The 19,457-nt window shown below is 39.3% G+C and overlaps 1 protein-coding gene across 7 annotated transcripts in view; it reads left to right on the top strand.

Moving 5' to 3' along the window:
• Positions 1–19,457, top strand: part of EFCAB5 (EF-hand calcium binding domain 5) — a 185,242-nt gene that overhangs the window by 12,723 nt on the left and 153,062 nt on the right. For all 7 annotated transcript variants that reach the window (XM_034942144.3, XM_055101352.2, XM_063599154.1 and 4 more), the window contains 2 exons: positions 174–236; positions 1,587–1,674. In XM_034942144.3, coding sequence (XP_034798035.2) covers positions 1,653–1,674 — 22 coding nt within the window. In that variant the 5' untranslated portion in view covers positions 174–236; positions 1,587–1,652. The remainder of the gene's footprint in view (positions 1–173; positions 237–1,586; positions 1,675–19,457) is intronic.

Below are 19,457 nucleotides of genomic sequence, written 5' to 3'. Positions count from 1 at the left end.
TGTTATTGTTTGAATTTGTTGATACAACTACTTTGTGTAATTTTATTTCACATGATATTTACTCATTATGTGAAATTTTTAAAAATTAAAAGCTTACTGTATTAAAGTATGAGACAGTAGTTTAATCCACAGCTCTTTTTGGATGCCATTTACTAACACTGTTTGCATTTCAGGAAAACGGAAAAGAAGACAAAGAGAGGAAATGGAACTTAACTGAAGTGAAAGAGCTTCATGAGGTAGAGTTGGCATGAATAAATCAGATATTAATGCTGGAGAATAAGCTAGATAAATCAATTTTCTTATGATAAAAGAAAAGATGTGGGTATTCAAAAAGATAACTAAAATTGCAAAAGGAAAAGGACAAACTCATGTTGATTATTAAGCTGATTCATTTGAGTAAGTTGCAGGAAACTTCCATGGACAGGTAAATTATTTGTGAAGAACTGTTATAAATTACAGATAAATAAAGACTGCTTTCTAAAGTTACCCTAAAAACTATAACCACCAGCTTTTAGGGTCACTTTACTATCATGCTGAAAATGTAATTTCCAGGTTAATCATTTAAGTAACTTTGTGTTTAAATAAATACAAGGCTACAATAAAGAAGAATGTTTCATAGAAAAGGGGAGGCAATTAAAAATAGTCCTATAGATTCACAAGTGAGTTGACTAATATGAGTTTTTAAAATATCCTATTGATTGTCGATGGCTCACACTTGTAATCCCAGCACTCTGGGAGACCGAGGTGGATCACTTGAGGTCAGGAGTTCGAGACCGGACTGGCCAACATAGCGAAACTCCATCTCTACTAATAATACAAAAATTATCTGGGCCTGGTGGTGCATGCCTGTAATCCTAGCAACTTGAAAGGCCAAGGCAAGATAATCACTTTAACCCGGGAGGCGGAGGTTGCAGTGAGCCGAGATCATGCCACTGCACTCCAGCCTGGGCAACAGAGTGAAACTGCGTCTCATATATATATATATATACATATATATATATATATATATATATATATATACATATATATATATATATATATACATATATATATATATGTATATATATATATATATGTATATATAGAGTCAGATTTTTAAAGTACATTAGCATGTATACAAAAACTATTTTGTTGCTATTCATAAAATTAATCTTTAATTTCCTCAATTAAGATTAAATGCTTTTTCTTTTTGCCACAAATACAGAAAGTGATTCTAGTAGTAAAACAGTAGCATTTCCAAAGGTCTGATTTCCTTATGCTATGGTCTCAAATCATGTTTCTATAGACTATTGTATAATTCAAGAATTAATGTACATCTAAAATGATATTCCTAGCATATTACTTTGTTAGTAATAGGAAGATGTGATGACATTTTGAACCAACACATTTTATCTTGTAAATGCAGAAAATACACTGTGATTACCTCTTTGCTTCTAATATACAGCATTAGATCCCAGAAAAATTAACTAGGAATGTTTGGTTAACTCTTACAAAGCAATTAACTTTCCTTTAATTGGAATAATTTATACAACTTTGTTGAAAATCAAGTCACATTGAAATTGGTGATTTTTTTCCTCTTTCCAAAGACTTTACAACAGAGTGTGCCAGACGTTCCTGTAAAAGAGGACACCAACAGTGTGGTGGAGAAAGCAATGGATGAAATCAAATCCCAAGGTAGAGAACTAGCCTTTCTCTTATACAATAGAATCTAAAACTGGCTGGGCGTGGTGGCTCATGCCTGTAATTCCAGCACTTTGGGAGGCCGAGGAGGGTGGATCATCAGAGGTCAGGAGTTCGAAACCAGCCTGGCCAACATGGTGAAACACCATCTCTTCTAAAAATACAAAAAATTAGCTGGGCATAGTGGCGGGTGCCTGTAATCCCAGCTACTCTGGAGGCTGAGGCAGGAGAATTGCGTGAACAGGGAGGCGGGGGTTGCAGTGAGCCGAGCTCGTGGATTGCACTCCAGCCTGGGTGACAGAGCGAAACTCCATCTCAAAAAAATAAATAAATAAAAGAATCTAAAACTATCATTAACATTTTACTGGGGATGCGTTCTTCAAGATTTTGCATTTTAAAGATATAATTTCGGGGATATTTTATTTTATTTTTATTTTCAGAGATGGATCTTGCCCTGTACCTAGACTGAAGTTCAGTGACACGGTCATAGTTCACTGCAGATTCAAAGTCCTGGGTTCAAGTGATCCTCCTACCTCAGCCTCCAGAGTTGCTGGGACTACACACATTACCTCACCTAGCTAGTTTTTTATTTTTTATTTTTGTAGAGAGAAGTTCTTGCTATGTTGCCTGGGCTGGTCTCGATCTCCTGGACTCAGGCGATCCTCCTGTCTCAGCCTCCAGAGTCACTGAGATTATAGGCCAGAGGGTATTTTAAATGGAGTTTGGGAAACAATTTAAAATGTATTTCATTCACCTTCTATTAATGCTTTTGAGGCAATTTATGATTATTCATCTTGCACTTAAAGAGAAAATTTATCTAAGAAAGCTGACTGACATCTAGCAGGCAACCCACTAATACAATAATAAAATGAAGAACTCCAGTGATTTGGGCTGCTTGTTGTCCTTGGCCCTGTTTATTGTTTTTGGGTTTTTTTTGTTGTTTTTTTTTTGTTTTCTGTTTTGTTTTGGTTTTTTTTTTTTTTTTTGAGACGAAGTTTTGCGCTTGTTGCCCAGGGCAGAGTGCAATGGTGCAATCTCAGCTCACTGCAACCTCAGCCTCCCGGGTTCAAGCAATTCTCCGGCCTCAGCCTCCCGAGTAGCTGGGATTACAAGCATGTGCCATCACACCCGGCTAAGTTTGTATTTTTAATAGAGACGGGGTTTCCCAATGTTGGCCAGGCTGGTCTCAAACTCCCAACCTCAGGTGATCTGCCTGCCTTGGCCTACCAAAGTGTTGGGATTACAAGTATGAGCCACTGTGCCCGGCCAACACTGTTTATTGTTTTTACTCCTGTACTTGACCACATATTTATTCCATTTGATCCAAAGCTTGACTCCTAGCCCCATCCTTAACCCAAATTCCACATAATTATGCAGATTGAAAATTTATAGGATTAAAAAGTCTTCAAAAAGTAGAGAAGACATTCATCTCTTTCATTACAGCTCTTTTAACTCCAAATACTTAGTGAAATCCATACCACCAGAAATTCTTTACAATATTTAAAATTTAATAATTTTACTATAATTTTTCTTCAAAATGTTTAGTATATGCTAGGCTGAGCTAGGACTGAAGTATAGTAATATCAAAGTGTTTTCTAAACTATAAATTGATATATAGATGTTAGTTGTAATTTTTAGGTGCTGGGTTTTTTTTTTTCCCCAAAGTGTTCTTCTCTCTTTTTAAACCAACTAAGAGTAATTATTTACTATTTCTTCCTAGTAATACACATTATAATACATATTCATTAAAACCCGAACTTTCACTTGTTGTGGTAGCTTATGCCTGTAATCCCAGGACTTTGGGAGGCTGAGATGGGAGGATCATTTGAGGTCAGGAGTTCGAGACCAGCCTGGGCAACACAGCAAGACCCAATCTCTAAAAAACAATTTTTTTTAAGAGAAAAAAAAAAGGAACCAAACTTTCCTTCAAATGATACTACAAGGCTATAGTTCCTGAAATAGCATGGTATTAGTATAAAAGTAGACACACAGACATAATAGAGAACCCAGAAATAAAACCAAATACCTACAACCAAACTTGACAAAGCATACAGAAACATAAACTGGGGAAAGGATACCCTATTTAATAAATGTTGCTGGGGAAATTGGCTAGCTACATGTAGAAGAATGAAACTGCATCCCTATCTCTCACCTTATACAAAAATCAACTCAGGATGCATCAAAAACTTAAATCTAAGACCTGAAACCTTAAAATTCTATAAAATAACCTAGGAAAAACTCTTTTGGACATTGGCTTAGGCAAAGAATTTATAATGAAGACTCCAAAAGCAAATGCAATAAAACAAAAAATAAATAAATGGGACCTAATTCAACTGAAAAGCTTCTGTACAGCAAAAGAAATAACCATCAGACTAAACTGACAACCCACAGAATGGAAGAAAATATTTGCCATGGGTCCAACAAAGAACTAATATCCAGAATCTACAAAGAAACAAATCAGCAAGAAGAAAAAAATAATTATCCCGTCAAAAAGTGGGCAAATGACATGAACAGACATTTCTCAAAAGAATATATACAAATGGCCAATGAACATGTGAAAAAGTGCTGAACATCACTAATCATCAGGAAAATGCAAATTAAAACCACGATGAAATACTACCTTACTCCTGCAAGAAGGATCATTATTAAAATGTCAAAAAACAATAGATGTTGGCATGGATATGGTGAAAAGCTAATGCTTGTACACTGCTGGTGGGAATGTAAATTAGTATAACCTTTATGGAAAAGAGTATGGAAATTTCTTTTTTTTTTTTTTTTTTGAGACAGAGTCTCCCTCTGTCACCCAGGCTGGAGTGCAGTGGCATGATCTTGGCTCACTGCAAGCTCTGCCTCCCAGGTTCACGCCATTCTCCTGCCTCAGCCTCCCAAGTAATTGGGACTTCAGGCACCTGCCACCAAGCCTGGCTAATTTTTTCTATTTTTTTAGTAGAGACGGGGTTTCACCATGTTGGGCAGGATGGTCTCGATCTCCTGACCTCGTGATCCCTGCCTTGGCCTCCCATAGTGCTGGGATTACAGGCGTGAGCCACCATGCCCGGCTGAGTATGGAAATTTCTTAAAGACCTAAAAGTAGATCTACCATTCAATCTAGCAGCCCCACTACTGGGTATCTACCCAAAAGAAAATAAGTCATTATATTAAAAAGACACCTGCATATGTATGTTTATTGCAGCACAATTCACGATTGCAAAGATATGGAACCAACCTAAGTGCCCACCAACCAATGAGTGGATAAAGAGCACTTTGGAAGGCCAAGGTGGGCAGATCACAAGGTCAAGAGATCGAGACCATCCTGGTGAAACCCCGTCTCTACTAAAAATACAAAAATTAGCTGGGTGTGGTGGCAGGTGCCTGTAGTCCCAGTTACTTGGGAGGCTGAGGCAGGAGAATTGCTTGAACCCAGGAGGCAGAGGTTGCAGTGAGCTGAGATCACGCCACTGCACTCCAGCCTGACAACAGAGCGAGACTCCTTCTCAAAAAAAAAAAAAGAAAAAGAAAATGTGGTATATATACACCATGGAATATTACTCAGCCATAAAAAAGAATGAAATGATATCTTTTCCAACAACTTGGATGGAGCTGAAGGCCATTATTCTAAGTGAAGTAACTCAAGAATGGAAAGTCAAATACCATCTGTTCTCACTTAGAAGTGGGAGCTAAGCTATGGGTATGCAAAGACATGCCGAGCGATATAATGGGCTATGGAGACTCAGAAGTGGGAGGGTGGAAGGAGGGGCAAGGGATTTAAAAAAACTACATATTGGGTACAATGTACACTACTCAGGTGATGGGTGCACTAAAATCTCAGACTTCACCACTATACAATTCATCCATGTAACCAAAAATCACTTGTACCCCTGAAAATTTAAAAATTTTTTTTAAAAGAACCAAACTTTCCAACACTTATTCTGTCTTTCTTATAAACTTAGTACTGTTTTCACAGCTTCTCTAACTTCTAAAAATTTTCTTCCTGGCAAGTCTTTACTTATCCTCTTCTACCTGTCCCCACCTCCTGTTTTTCTGATTTTACTTCCTTATGCCAAACATCTACCACCAACACCACATACATATACTTTGCCTTTACCTTAATCGCTTGGGCCAGGTTTATAAATTAACTCATTCATTTTATTTTATTTTATTTTTTGAGATGGAGTCTTGCTCTGTCGTCCAGGCTGGAGTGCAGTGGCGCAATCTCAGCTCACTGCAACCTCCGCCTCCCGAGTTCAAACGATTCTCATGCCTCAGCCTCCCAAGTAGCTGGGATTGCAGCCACCTGCCACTATGCCCATCTAATTTTTGTATTTTTAGTAGAGACGGGGTTTCACCATGTTGGCCAGGCTGGTCTCAAACTCCTGACCTCAGGTGATCCGCCCACCTCGGCCTCCCAAAGTGCTGGGATTACAGGCTTGAGCCACCGCGCCTGGCCTAAATTAACTCATTCATTTTAAAGATGCCAAACAGAATTTTGATATAGGTAATTTGTTATAAATTTAATTAGATGTTCACTTTAATTAGTTTGTGGCCACATTTGCACCTACAAAACTGTACATATGTATTCCATCAGGTAATTTTTCACCTCCCCAGAAAACATATCAAGCAAGAGTTTGTGGTCTTTCCTCTTCTTCTACTTTCAATTTCTCTTATTGCTTTTCAATGTATGGTAGAGAGAAATGTGTTTTGTTTAAATCGATTTATCCCAGTATATGATATGTACTGAAAACATTGCAGTTGCTTATTCTGATATCAAACACAATGCAGTGTACTTATTTATTAAATAATCATTATTTATGATTATTAAAACCTTTTACTCTAAATCCCTCATTTGTGAATGTGTGTGGGTATATACAAAGTAGGAAGAGGAACTGTTACTGCAATTTCAACAGGTCAAAGGAAGTGTCTTCATCCTTGTTACATACTTGTCAAAATTAAAGTCATGTTATCTTGATAAGCAGCTCCCAACATGCACTCAAATACATATCGTTGCATAGAAAATACTGTGGTTAAATATATCATGTCAGTTCCTCATTTCTTTACCCTTGTTTTTCTACTTTTCAGGCTGAGCTTAACTTGCATTTTGAGAATTTTTTTTAACTATCAGTTTGCTCAGTTATATTCTTATTACACAGCCCTAAGATTAACAGTGTTTTGTAGGAAACTGCCTTTTCCTTTATCTATTGAATTTTAATTCCAGTGGTGTTTAGTAGTACTTCTTTACCTCTTTCCTTTGCAGCAGTCATTCTACATCATGTGCCAATGTTAAGAAATCCTGATAACAAGGACAAAGCCGCTGAGTTTCAAACAGGGCCTGTGTTTAAAGAAAACATCATACAGCTTAAGTAGCCCTGCTGGGTCAATTTTCACCAGTTTAATCAGCAGCCAGACCCACTAATGTTATATGCCTCCTTGTGAAGAAAGAGCCTGCTAAGACTTATTACAATATGAATTATAATTCATTCCTATTTATGTCCTTAAATAGGCTTTGTACTGAGGCTCTGCCCAGCAGTGGGCCATACACTGAGAGCTGAAAATGATAAAAGTCATTATAAGGCTAGACTTTTCAAAATATGTACAAGGAATTCTTTTGTGTCCCTACTTATTTAGTTGAAAGCACTTATACTCATAGTGCCTGGATAGTTCTTTTTATATTAGAAGGTAGACCACTAGAGTGGTGAAGATGTACATATTGGGGGCAGAGTTTGAAAGGCTCTTGATTCTTGGAAAAGTTTAGGAAGATGATCCTGAAAAAGAATTCCAGTGCCTGGCACGCAGTGAGAAATTAATAGTTATTTATTGAGTCAGTATATAAATGAATTAATCAATCAATCTTAAAAGGTTTGGGATGTCCAACCAGAGACCTGCTAAAAAATCCAGTACATCTTTGAAACTATTCAGTTAAACCTCTGAATTAAATTGCCCTTGGGGCAGTGCTGTAATTTGTGATCCATGAATTCAGAGGTCACTCAGTCAAAAGACAGCTTCATATAGGCTTGTTCAGAATCCTGATTTGTTGACCCTGCTGTTGCTGTGCTTCTTTTTCTTGTTTTTGTGGTTCTAAGAGAGAAGTGTTTGACTACAGTGGTAACCAAACACATGTCGACTTCCATTCTGTACATCAGTGGGGACAATGCAAGCACTAGGATTATTGCTTAGCAACCAATGATAGCCAAGTACACTAGAAGAGCACTAACAGGCTGCAATGAAGATGGAGAATGCCTTAGTTCACGTGTGAGTTTACTAATGAGCCATGACAGATGGGTAGATATTAAGTTGCCATATATCCTTAATGCAGGAGGAGGAATTGTCTGCCTTGGGTTATGGGAGACAGGTTAAAAGGAAAGAGTACAGTTGACTCTTGGACAACACAGTTTGAATTGCATTGGTCCACTTATACACAGATTTTCTTCCACCTCTGCCACTCCAAAGCAGCAAGATCAACCCTTCCTCTTCCTCCTCTCCTCAGTCTATCGAACATGAGGACAATGAGAATGAAAACATTTATGATGATCTGCTTCTACTTAATGAATAGTAAATATATTTTATCTTCCTTATGATATCCTTCCTTTCTTCCTTTCCTTCCTTCCTTCCTTCCTCTCTTCCTTCCTTCCCTCCTTCCCTCTCTCTCTCCCTCCTTCCTTCCTCCTCCCCACCACCTCTCTCTTTCTTTCTTTTTAAAAAAAATACAGATACATGGTCTCACTCTGTTGCCTAAGCTGGAGTATAGTGGTGCAATCATATCTCACTGCAGTCTCTCCCTCCTGGGCTCAAGGGATCCTCCTGCCTCAGCCTCCTGAGCAGCTGGGACTACAGGCATGTACACCACACCCACCTAAGTTTTTAATTTTTTTTTGCAGAGACTGGGTCTTGCTATGTTGCCCAGAGTGGTCTTGAGCTCCTGGCCTCAAGTGATCATCCTGCCTCAGCCTCCCGAAGCGCTGGGATTACAGATGTGAGCCACTGCACCTAGCCTCTTATGATTTTCTTCATAACATTTTCTTTCTCTAGCTTACTTTATTATAAGAATACAGTATATAATACACATAACATACAAAATATGTGTTAATCAACTGCTTATGTTTTCAGTAAGGTTTCTGGTCAACAGTAGGCTACTAGCAGTCAAATTTTGGGGGAGTTGAAAGTTATACATAGGTTTTTGACTGTGCAGATATTGCTTCCTCTAACCCCTACATTGTTCAAGGGTCAACTGTACATTAGAACCTATAGACTTGAATGAATTCCTTTCTTTTTACACTTATTTAAAAATAAAAATAAAAGCATTATATATTTATGAGCATTGTGACAAAACAGAAGGGAAACACACCTTTCCCTCTTCCCCCACCCAAAGCAGTTAATAAGTTTGCAAATCCAACTTAGAGATGAGGGGAAGCATTATACTACCCTCTTTACTTTTCCCATATTGGAATAAGAGAAGAGGCCAAGGAAGAAATCAAAACTTGGGAGAGAGATTGATAAATACTATCCACTGTTAGATTTAAGACATTCTGTAGATGAAATGTTGGCTTTTCAAGGGTTTCTCCACAGACCAATTTTTCTCCTGGACAGAAAGATGGATACTATCTAAATAAGATTTAAAAGTATTCTTCAGGATATTGTTTTTTTGTTTTTGTTTTGTTTTGTTTGGTTTTGAGACGGAGTCTTTCTCTGTCTCCCAGGCTGGAGTGCAGTGGGGCGATCTCCGCTCACTGCAACCTCCACCTCCTGGGATCATGCCATTCTCCTGCTCAGCCTCCCAAGTAGCTGGGACCACAGGTGCCCGCCACCACACCTGGCTAATTTTTTTTTTTTTTTTTTTTTTTAGTAGAGACGGGGTTTCACCGTGTTAGCCAGGATGGTCTCAATCTCCTGACCTTGTGATCTGCCTGCCTTGGCCTCCCAAAGTGCTGGGATTACAGGTGTGAGCCACCGCACCCGGCCAGGATATTGGTTTTTAAACTTTTCTAAGGCAGAAAAACCTTTTTTTTCAAATGAAAATTTCCTATGCTCTACAATTATGTAAAACAAATTGAAGCATAGCTGTTCCAGTCACAAACAGTACAAGGGGCTTAGAGTCCTATGGCCTTTGAAACTCCCTCTTGGGACCCTGAGAAGCATAGTTCAAAACCACTGCTCTACAGTAGGAACTCTTATTCTTGCAGGTGGTGACATAAATTGGAACCAATCACTCTGGGAAATAATTTAATAATATCTCCTTAAGGTGAAATGCACATACTTATGACCCTGTGCCAGTCTGTTCCTGCTGCTATAACAAAATAGCATAGACTGGGTAATTTATAAACAGTGTAAATTTAGTGCTTACAGTTATGGAGGCTGGGAAGTCCAAGATCAAGTCACCAGCAAGTTTCATGTCTGGTAAGGGCCTTGTCTCTGCTTCCTAGATGGCACCTTGAACATTGTGTCCTCCAGAGGAGATGAACACTGTCCTCACATGGCAGAATAGATGGAAGGGCAAAAAAAGGGAGGTTCCTAGCTAGTTCCCTCCAGCCCTTTTAGAAAGGTACTGTTAATCCATTCTTGAAGGCAAAGCCCTCATGACTTAATCACTTCCCTAAAGGTACCACCTTTTAATACTATCACATTGGGTCTTAGGTTCCAACATATGAATTTTGGAGGAACACATACATTCAGAACATACCACCTACAATTGAAATCCTAGTAATTATATACCAGAGAAACCCTCACATGTGGACACAAAGAGACATATGCAATACTTTTCATAATAGGATTGTCTTTATAGTAAAAAAAGAAAAACTGGAAATAACCCAGTCTATCTAAAAGAGAATGAATAAACACATTACAATACAGTTATATCATAAGGTATTATGCAGCAGTGAAAATGAATGAACTAGACCTATACCTTTCAATATAGATGAATCTTCCAAATACTAAGTATAAAAAAGACTGTAGAATATATATAGTATGAAATTTTTTATGAAATTAAAAAACAAGAACAATGTTGTATTGCTTAGATAGAATAAAAATAAGTGCATGGAAATGATAAACATGAAATTCAGAATAGTCTATCTCTCAAAGTAGCAGTCTATGGGAGGCTTTAATATATAGGTAATTTTTTTCTTAAGCTAAGAGTAGATACATGCTACTTATTATATCATCATTATACTTGCAGGTCTTTAATATTTTGTAATAAGTAAGGTTAAAAAAACTGCTCTAGAGTTATAAAGATTCTGGTCTCTTGCTATTATTATATAATATTATTTATTGAGAGTTATTAATGATTGAAGCACATCTTAATAACTACTTTCCAGTTAAGGTTAAAAATAGTGAGTTTACCTGGCCAGAGCAATCAGGCAAGAGAAATAAATAAGGGGCACCCAAATAGGAAGAAAGGAAGTCAAACTATCCCTGTTTGCACACTACATGATCCTATATCTAGAAAATGCCATATTCAGCCCAAAAGCTCCTTAAGGTGATAACCTCAGCAAAGTCTCAGGATACAAAATCAACGTACAAAAATCACTAGCATTCCTATACACCAACAACAGTAAAGCCAAGAACCAAATCAGGAACACAGTCCCATTCACAATTGCTACAAAAAAAAATAAAATAAAATACAGCTAACCAAGTGATATGATTTGACTGTGTCCCCACCCAAATATTGAATTGTAGCTCCCATAATTCCCATGTGTCATGGGAGGGACCCAGTTGCAGGTAATTGAATCGTGGGGAGCAGGTCTTTTCCATGCTGTTCTCATGATAGTGAGTAAGTCTTACAAGATCTGATGGTCTTATAAAGGGGAGTTCCCCTGCACATGCTCTCTCTCTCTCTTACTTGCCACCATGTAAGACCTGACTTTGCTCCTTCTTTGCCTTCCACCGTCATTGTGAGGCCTCCCCAGCCACATGGAACTGTGAGTCCATTAAACTTTTTTCTTTATAAATTACCCAGTCTCAGGTATGTCTTTATTAGTAGCATGAGAACAGACTAATACAGTAAATTGGTACCAGAACTGGCATGCTACTGTAAATATACCCAGAAATGTGGAAGCGACTTTGGAACTGGGTAACAAGAAGAGGTTGGAACAGTTTGTAGAGCTCAGAAGAAGTCAGAAAGTTGTGGGAAAGTTGGAACTTCCTAGAGACTTGTTGAACGGCTTTGGCCAAAGTGCTTATAGTGATATGGACAATAAAGTTCAGACTGATGTGGTCTCAGATGGAGATGAGGAACTTGTTGGGAACTGGAGCAAAGGTGACTTGCTATGTTTTAGCAGAGACTGGCAGCATTTTGCCCCTGCCCTAGAGATCTGTGGAACTTTGAACTTGAGAGATAATTTAGGGTATCTGGGGGAAGAAATTTCTAAGCAGTGAAGGGTTCAAGAGGAAGCAGAGCATAAAAGTTTGAAAATTTTGCAGCCTGACTACTATGCAATAGTACTATGTGTAGTACTATGCAATAAAAAAGAAAACCCCATTTTCTGGGGAGAAATTCAAGCCAGCTGCAGAAATTTGCATAAGTGACAAGGAGCCACATTTTAATCACCAAGACATGTGCAGAAAATGTCTCTGGGGCATGTCAGAGACCTTCATGGCAGCCCCTCCCATCACAGGTCCAGAGGCCTAGGAGAGAAAATGGTTTCATAGGTCGGGCCCAGGGACCCCCTTGCTGTGTGCAGCCTTGGGACTTGGTGCCCTGCATCCCATCCACTCCAGCTGTGGCTAAAAGGGGCCAATGTACAGCTCAGGCCATTGCTTCAGCAGATGCAAGCCCTAAACCTTGGCAGCTTCCACATGGTGCTGGGCCTGTGGGTGTGCAGAAATCAAGAACTGAGGTTTCGGAACCTCTGCCTAGATTTCAAGGATGTATGAAACTCCTGGATGTCCAGGGAGAAGTTTGCTGCAGGGATGGAGCCCTCATGGAGTACCTCTACTAGGGCAGTGTGGCAGGGAAATGTGGAGTTGGAGCCCCCACACAGAGTCCCTGCTGGGGCACCACCTAGTGGAGCTATGAGAATATGGCCACCATCTTCCAAACCCCAGAATGATAGATTCACTGACAGCTTGCATCGTGCACCTGGAAAAGCCAGAGACATTGGCTGTGAAAGCAGCCAGAAGGGGAGCTGTACCCTGCAAAGCCACAGGGGCAGAGCTGCCCAAGGCTGTGGGAGCCCACCTCTTACATCAGTGTGACCTGGATGTGAGACACAGAGTCAAACGAGATCATTTCAGAGATTTAAGATTTTACTGCCCTGTTGTATTTTGGACTTGCATGGAGCCTGTAGCCCCTTTGTTTTGCCCAATTTCTCCCATTTGGAATGGATGTATACCGAATGCCTGTACCCCCATTGTATCTAGGAAGTAACTAACGTGCTTTTGGTTTTACAGGCTCATAGGCAGAAGGGACTTGCCTTGTCTCAGATGAGACTTTGGACTGTGGACTTTTGAGTTAATGCTGAAATGAGTTAAGACTTTAGGGGACTGTTGGAAAGGGATGATTGGTTTTGGAATGAGGGAACATGAGATTTGGGAGGGGCCAGGGCAGAATGATATGGTTTGGCTGTGTCCCTACCCAAATCTTGAACTATAGCTCCCATAATTCCCATGTGTCATGGGAGGGACCTGGTGGGAGTTAATTGAATCATAGGGGTGGGTCTTTTCCATGCTGTTCTCATGATAGTGAATAAATCTCACAAGATCTGATGGTTTTATAAAGGGGAGTTCCCCTGCACATGCTCTGTCTCTTGCCTGCTGCCATGTAAGACATGACTTTGCTCCTTCTTTGCCTTCCACCATGATTGTGAGGCCTCCCCAGCCACGTGGAACTGTGAGTCCCTTAATTTTTTTTTCTTTATAAATTACCCAGTCTGGGATATGCCTTTATTAGCTGCATGAGAACAGACTAATACACCAAGGAAGTGAAAGATCTCTACAAGGAGAACTACAAAACACTGCTCAAAGAAATCAGAGATGACACAAATGGAAAAACATTTCATGCTCATGTATAGGAAGAATCAATGTTGTTAAAATGGCCATACTTCCCAAAGAAATTTATAGATTCAATAAAATTCCTATTAAACTACCAATGACATTCTTCACAGAACTAAAAAAAAAAAAAACTATTCTAAAATTTATGTGGAACCAAAAAACAGCTCGAGTAGCCAAGCAATCTTAAGCAAAAAGAACAAACCTGGAGGAATCATGCTACCTGAGTTCAAACTATATACAGGGCTACAGTAATCCAAGCAGCATGGTACTGGTACAAAAGCAGACAAATAGACCAATGGAACAGAATAGAGAACCCAGAAATAAGGCCACACACCTACAACTATCTGATCTTTGACAAAGCTGACAAAAACAAACAATGGGGACAGAGCTTCCTATTCAATAAATGGTGTTGGGATAACTGGCTAGCCATATGCAGAATATTGAAACAGTTTTTTAGGGAATAGACAAATCTGGAATCTATTAAATTGTCTATCAACAGTAGAATAAATAAATTGTAATATAGTTATACAATAATATACTACGTAGCAATGAATAACAACTGTTAAAAGAAAAGCTTTAGACAAATTGAACAGAGTTTAATTGAACAAAGAACAATTCAGGAATCAGGCAGCTTCCAGAACCAGAAAAGGATCAGAGCAACTCCAGGGCTATCACAGGGTCACATGACATTTACGGACACAAAAAGGAAAGTGATGTACAGAAAACAGAAGTGAGGTGCAGAAACAGCTAGATTGGTTACAACTGGGCACTTGCCTTATTTGAAGCTGGTTTGAACAGCTGACTGTCTGTGGTTGACAGAAGTTTGGCTGCTGTGATTGGCTCACACTCAGCTACTTGTTACAACAGTAGGTTATGGTCTTTTTACACATCAAGTTTGGTTACAGTTCACTATGTATGGAGAAACCTTTAGGCCAAATTGAAAATTTGTATGGATGCAGCTTTAGACCAAACTTGATTTAACACAACTAATGCCACACAACATGACCCTAAGTGGTTATGTCGTTGAGTAACAACAGATACAAAAGAGCACATACTCTGTGATTCCGTTAATATGAGGTTCAAAAGCAAGCAAAATTAACCTGTAGTGTTAGAAGTCAAGGGAGTGATTGAAAGAAGGAAAGCGGGGAGGGAGGGAGAGAGAGAAAGAAAGAGAGAGGTGGGCTGGGGAGAGAGAGAAAGAGAAATCCTGCAAATAAGGATAATTTGACTTCTTTCTTTCCATTTTGGATGCATTTTATTTCTTTATCTTATCTGATTACTCTAGCTAGGACTCCAGTACTATGTTGAATAACAATGGTAAAAATGGGCATCCTTATTTTGCTCCAGATTTTAGAGGAAAAGCTGTCATTTTTTTTCCATTCAGTGTGATACTAGCTGTGGGTCTGTCATATATGGCTTTTATTCTGTTGAGGTATATTCCTTCTATACCCAGTGTTTTGAGGGATTTTATTATGAAGAGCTGTTGAATTTCATCAAATGCTTTTTTAGCATCATTTGAAATGATCATATGGTTTTTGTCTTTCATTCTGTTGATATGATGTGTCACAGTGATTAACTTACATATATTGAACCATCTTTGCATCCCTTGCATCCCTGGCATGATGAGGGATTTTTTTTAAAATTTTTATTTTATTTTAAGTTCCAGGATACATGTGCAGTACATGCAGGTTTGTTACATAGGTAAACATGTGCTATGGTTGTTTGCTGCACCTATCAAACCATCACCTAGGTATTGAGCCCCACATGTATTAGCTGTTTATCCTGATGCTCTTCCTCATCCCACACCCCTCCAACAGGCCCCAGTGTAAGTTGTTCCCCTCCCTGTGTCCATGTGTTCTCACTGTTCAGTTCCCACTTATAAGTGAGAACAGGCGGTGTTTGATTTTTTGCTCCTGTGTTAGTTTGTTGAGGATAATGACTTCCAGCTCCATCCATGTCCCTGCAAAGGACATGATCTCATTCCTTTTTGTGGCTGCATAGTATTCCATAGTATATATGTACCACATTTTCTTTATCCATTCTATCATTGATGAGTATTTGGGTTGATTCCATGTCTTTGCTATTGTGAATAGTGCTGTAATGAACATATGTGTTCATGTATCTTTATAACAGAATGATTTATATTCCTTTGGGTATATACTATATACCCAGCAATGGGATTGCTGGGTCAAATGGTATTTCTGGTTCTAGATCTTTGAGGAATCACCACACTGTCTTCCACAATGGTTGAACTAATTTACATTCCCACCAACAGTGTAAAAGTGTTCCTATTTCTCCACAGCCTTGCCAGCATCTGTTGTGGCTTTACTTTTTAATAATTGCCAATGAATTATCTTTTTAATGTGTTGTTGAATTTGGTTTGCTAGTATTTTGTGGAGGATTTTGCTTCAATGTTCATCAGACTAAAGAAATATCTGACTACAGAAATATTGGCCTGTAATTTTATTTTATTAAGAAAAAAATATTGTAGCTGAATATTGTTATCTTTTTCTGGAAAATCTTCTGTTTTTATCCTTTTAAATAAACTTTCTACCCAAATCTCTCTCTCTACCTTCTCTTTAAGGTCAATAACTCTTAACTTGGTCCTTTTGAGTCTATTTTCTAGATACTGTAGTCATGCTTAGTTCTTTTTTATAGTTTTGTCTCCTCTGACTGTGTATTTTCAAATAGCCTGTCTTCAAGCTCACTAATTCTTCTGCTTGATCAATACTGCAATTGAGGGAACATCATACATTCTTCAGTACATTAATTGAATTTTTCAGCTCCAGAATTTCTGCTTGATTTTTAAAAAATATTTCAATCTGTTTGTTAAATTTATCTGATACGATTCTGAATTCCTTCTCTGTGCTATCTTGAATTTCATTGAGCTTCCTCAAAACAGCTATTTTGAATTCTCTGTCTGAAAGGTCAGATATCTCTGTGACTCTGGGATTGGTCACTGTGTTCTCTTACTTTGTTTGATAAGGTCATGATGTTTATTGATGTCTGGGCATTGAAGAGTTAGGTACTTACTGTGGTCTTCACAGTCTGGGCTTGTTTGTACCCATCCTTCTTGGGAATGCTTTCTAAGTATTCAAAGGGAATTGGGTGTTGTGATCTAAGCCTTCAGTCACTGCAGCCATATCTGCATTAGAGGGCACCCCAAACCCACTAACACTGTGACTCTTGAAGCCTTGTAGAGGTACTGCCTTGGTTGTCTTGGGTAAGATCCAGGAGAATTCCCGGGATTACCAGGTGGAGACTCTTGTTCTCTTCCCTTACATCTCCCCAACCCCCTGCCAAAATGGAGTCTGTCTCTCTCTCTGTGCTGAGCTGCCTGGACTTATGGGAAGAGTGACACAAGCCCCGCTGTGGCCACCATCACTGGGACTGTGCCAGGTCCAACCTGAAGCCGGCACAGTACTGAGTCTCACCCGAGGCCTTTGGCAACTATTGTCTGGCTACTGCTGATGTTTATTCAAGGCTCAAGGGCTCTTTAGTCAGCAGCTAGTAAATTCAGCCTATGTCTTTCCCTTCAGGGCAACGAGTTCCTTTCTGGCCCAGAGCGAGTCTAGAAATGCTGTCCAGGAACTAGAGCCTAGAGTTGATACATTTAGAAATCTACTTGGTGTTTCATTTTACTGTAGCTTAGCAGGCACCCAAGTTGCAAGACAACATGCTTTTTACTCTTCCCTCTTTTTTCTTCAAGCAGAAGGAGTCTTTTCCATGACCACCACAGCTGGGAATGTACTGGGTCATACCTGAAGCCTGCACGGCACTGGGTCTCACCCAAGGCAGTGAGTACTGCCTGGCTACCACTGATGTTTATTCAAGGCCCATGGGCACTTTAGTCATCAGGTGATGAATCCTACTGGGTCCTTTCCTTCAAGAGAGTAGATTCCCTTCTGGCCCAGGATGTGTCTAAAATTGTCATCTGGGAGGCAGGGCCTAGCATGGGGACTCCAGGACTCTGCTTGGTACTTTATTTTACTGTAGCAGAACTGGTATCCAAGTTGCAAGACAAAGCCCTCTTTACTGTCCTCTCTCCTTTCCTTAATTGGAAGGAGTCTCTGCCGAAGCTACGAGCTGCACTGTCTGGAGTTGGGGGAGGGGTGACACAACCACTCCCTTGGCTGCCCTAGCTGGTGTCTCACTAGGTCATGTACACCCCAAGTCCACTGGCTTTGAGCCCAGTACAGCATCAGGACTTGCCCAGGAACTACAGTCCTTATAGCCTAGATTTCCTTTCAAGTTTATTTAGAACCCCAGAGCATTTTAGCCCTCAGTGGTGGGCTAGCTGGAACTCAGGTACTGACTGCTGGGATGGAAAATTCCCCTCTGGCCAGGGCTGGTCTAAATGCTCCCTCTGTGGGCACCAGCTGAATTCTACCCCATGTTGCTTTCCACTGTGACAGGGCAACACTGCGTGACAATGCAAAATCCCACAGTCACTGTGCTCTCCCTGCCCCAAGCATCATATTCTGTCTCTGTACTGTGAGGCCACTGCTGGGGGATGGAGGAGGGGTGGTATACGCATTTCAAGACTGTCTTTCCTATTCTCAGTGCCTCTTTCCTTGATATGGTATTAAAACCAGGTATTGTGATCAGTCACCTGATTTTTGGTTCTTATGAAGGTGCTTTCTTGTGTGGATAGTTGTTCAATGTGGTGTTCCTGTGAGGGGGATGATCACTGGAGGGTTCTGTTAGGCCATCTTGCTCTGCCTCTCTCAAAATTTCATTTTTTAAAATATTTTATTTTATTTTAAGTTCTGGGATACATGTGCAGGATGTGCAGGTTTGTTACATAGGTAAACATGTGCCATGGTTGTTTGGTGCACCTATCAACCCGTCACCTAGGTATTAAGCCCCACATGCATTAGCTATTTATCCTGATGCTCTCCTTCCCCTACCCCCAAAATTTCATTTTTTCAATGGGTGAATGATATTTCATTGTACCTCTATACCTCATTTTGTTCACCCATTCATCTGTGAATGGATGCTTGAGTTGTTTCCACTTTTACTGATTGTGTATACTGCTGCCATGAACACTGACGTGCAAGTATCTGGGCCCCTGCTTTCAATTTTTTTGGATATATACATAGAAGTGGGATTGCTAGGTCATATGTAGTTCTAGGTTTACCTTAAAAAATTAAACTATATTACTATTATTGATTATTATTATTATTTTTTTAAGAGACAGGGTCTTGGTATGCTACCTAGGCTGGAATTGAACTCCTGGGCTTAAGCAATCCTCCCACCTCAGCCTGCCAAGTATCTGGGACTACAGGCACATGCCACTGTACCCAGCTCTACGTTTAATGTTTTGAGAAACCACAACAGTTTTCCACAATAGCTGCATCACTTTGCATTCCCACCAGCAAAGCATGAGAGTTCCAATTTCTGTACATTCTTACCAACACTCGTTATTTTCTGAGTTTCTGTTTGTTTTTGTTTTCTTATAACCATCTTAGTAAATGTGAAGTGGTATCTCATTGTAGTCATGATTTGCATTCCCTAATAACTCATAATGTTGAACATCTTTTCATGTACTTATTGACCATTTGTATATTTTCTTAGGAGAAATGTCTGTTCAAATCCTTTGCCCATTTTTGAATTAGGTTGTTTTATTGTTATTGAGTTTTAGAAGTTCTTTATATATTCTGAATATTAATTCCTTATCAGTTATATGCTTTACAAATATTTTCTCTCATTTACTACATCATCTTTTCACTTTTTGACATAATTCTTTGATGTACAAAAGTTTTTTAATTTTAAAGTATATTTTATCTTTTTTTGTTTGT

The sequence above is a fragment of the Pan paniscus genome, chromosome 19 (assembly GCF_029289425.2).
Source record: "Pan paniscus chromosome 19, NHGRI_mPanPan1-v2.0_pri, whole genome shotgun sequence".
NCBI classification, from domain to species: Eukaryota; Metazoa; Chordata; class Mammalia; order Primates; family Hominidae; genus Pan; species Pan paniscus.
Note: the sequence above shows the minus strand (reverse complement) of the source record. Positions and strands in the feature narration are given on the sequence as shown.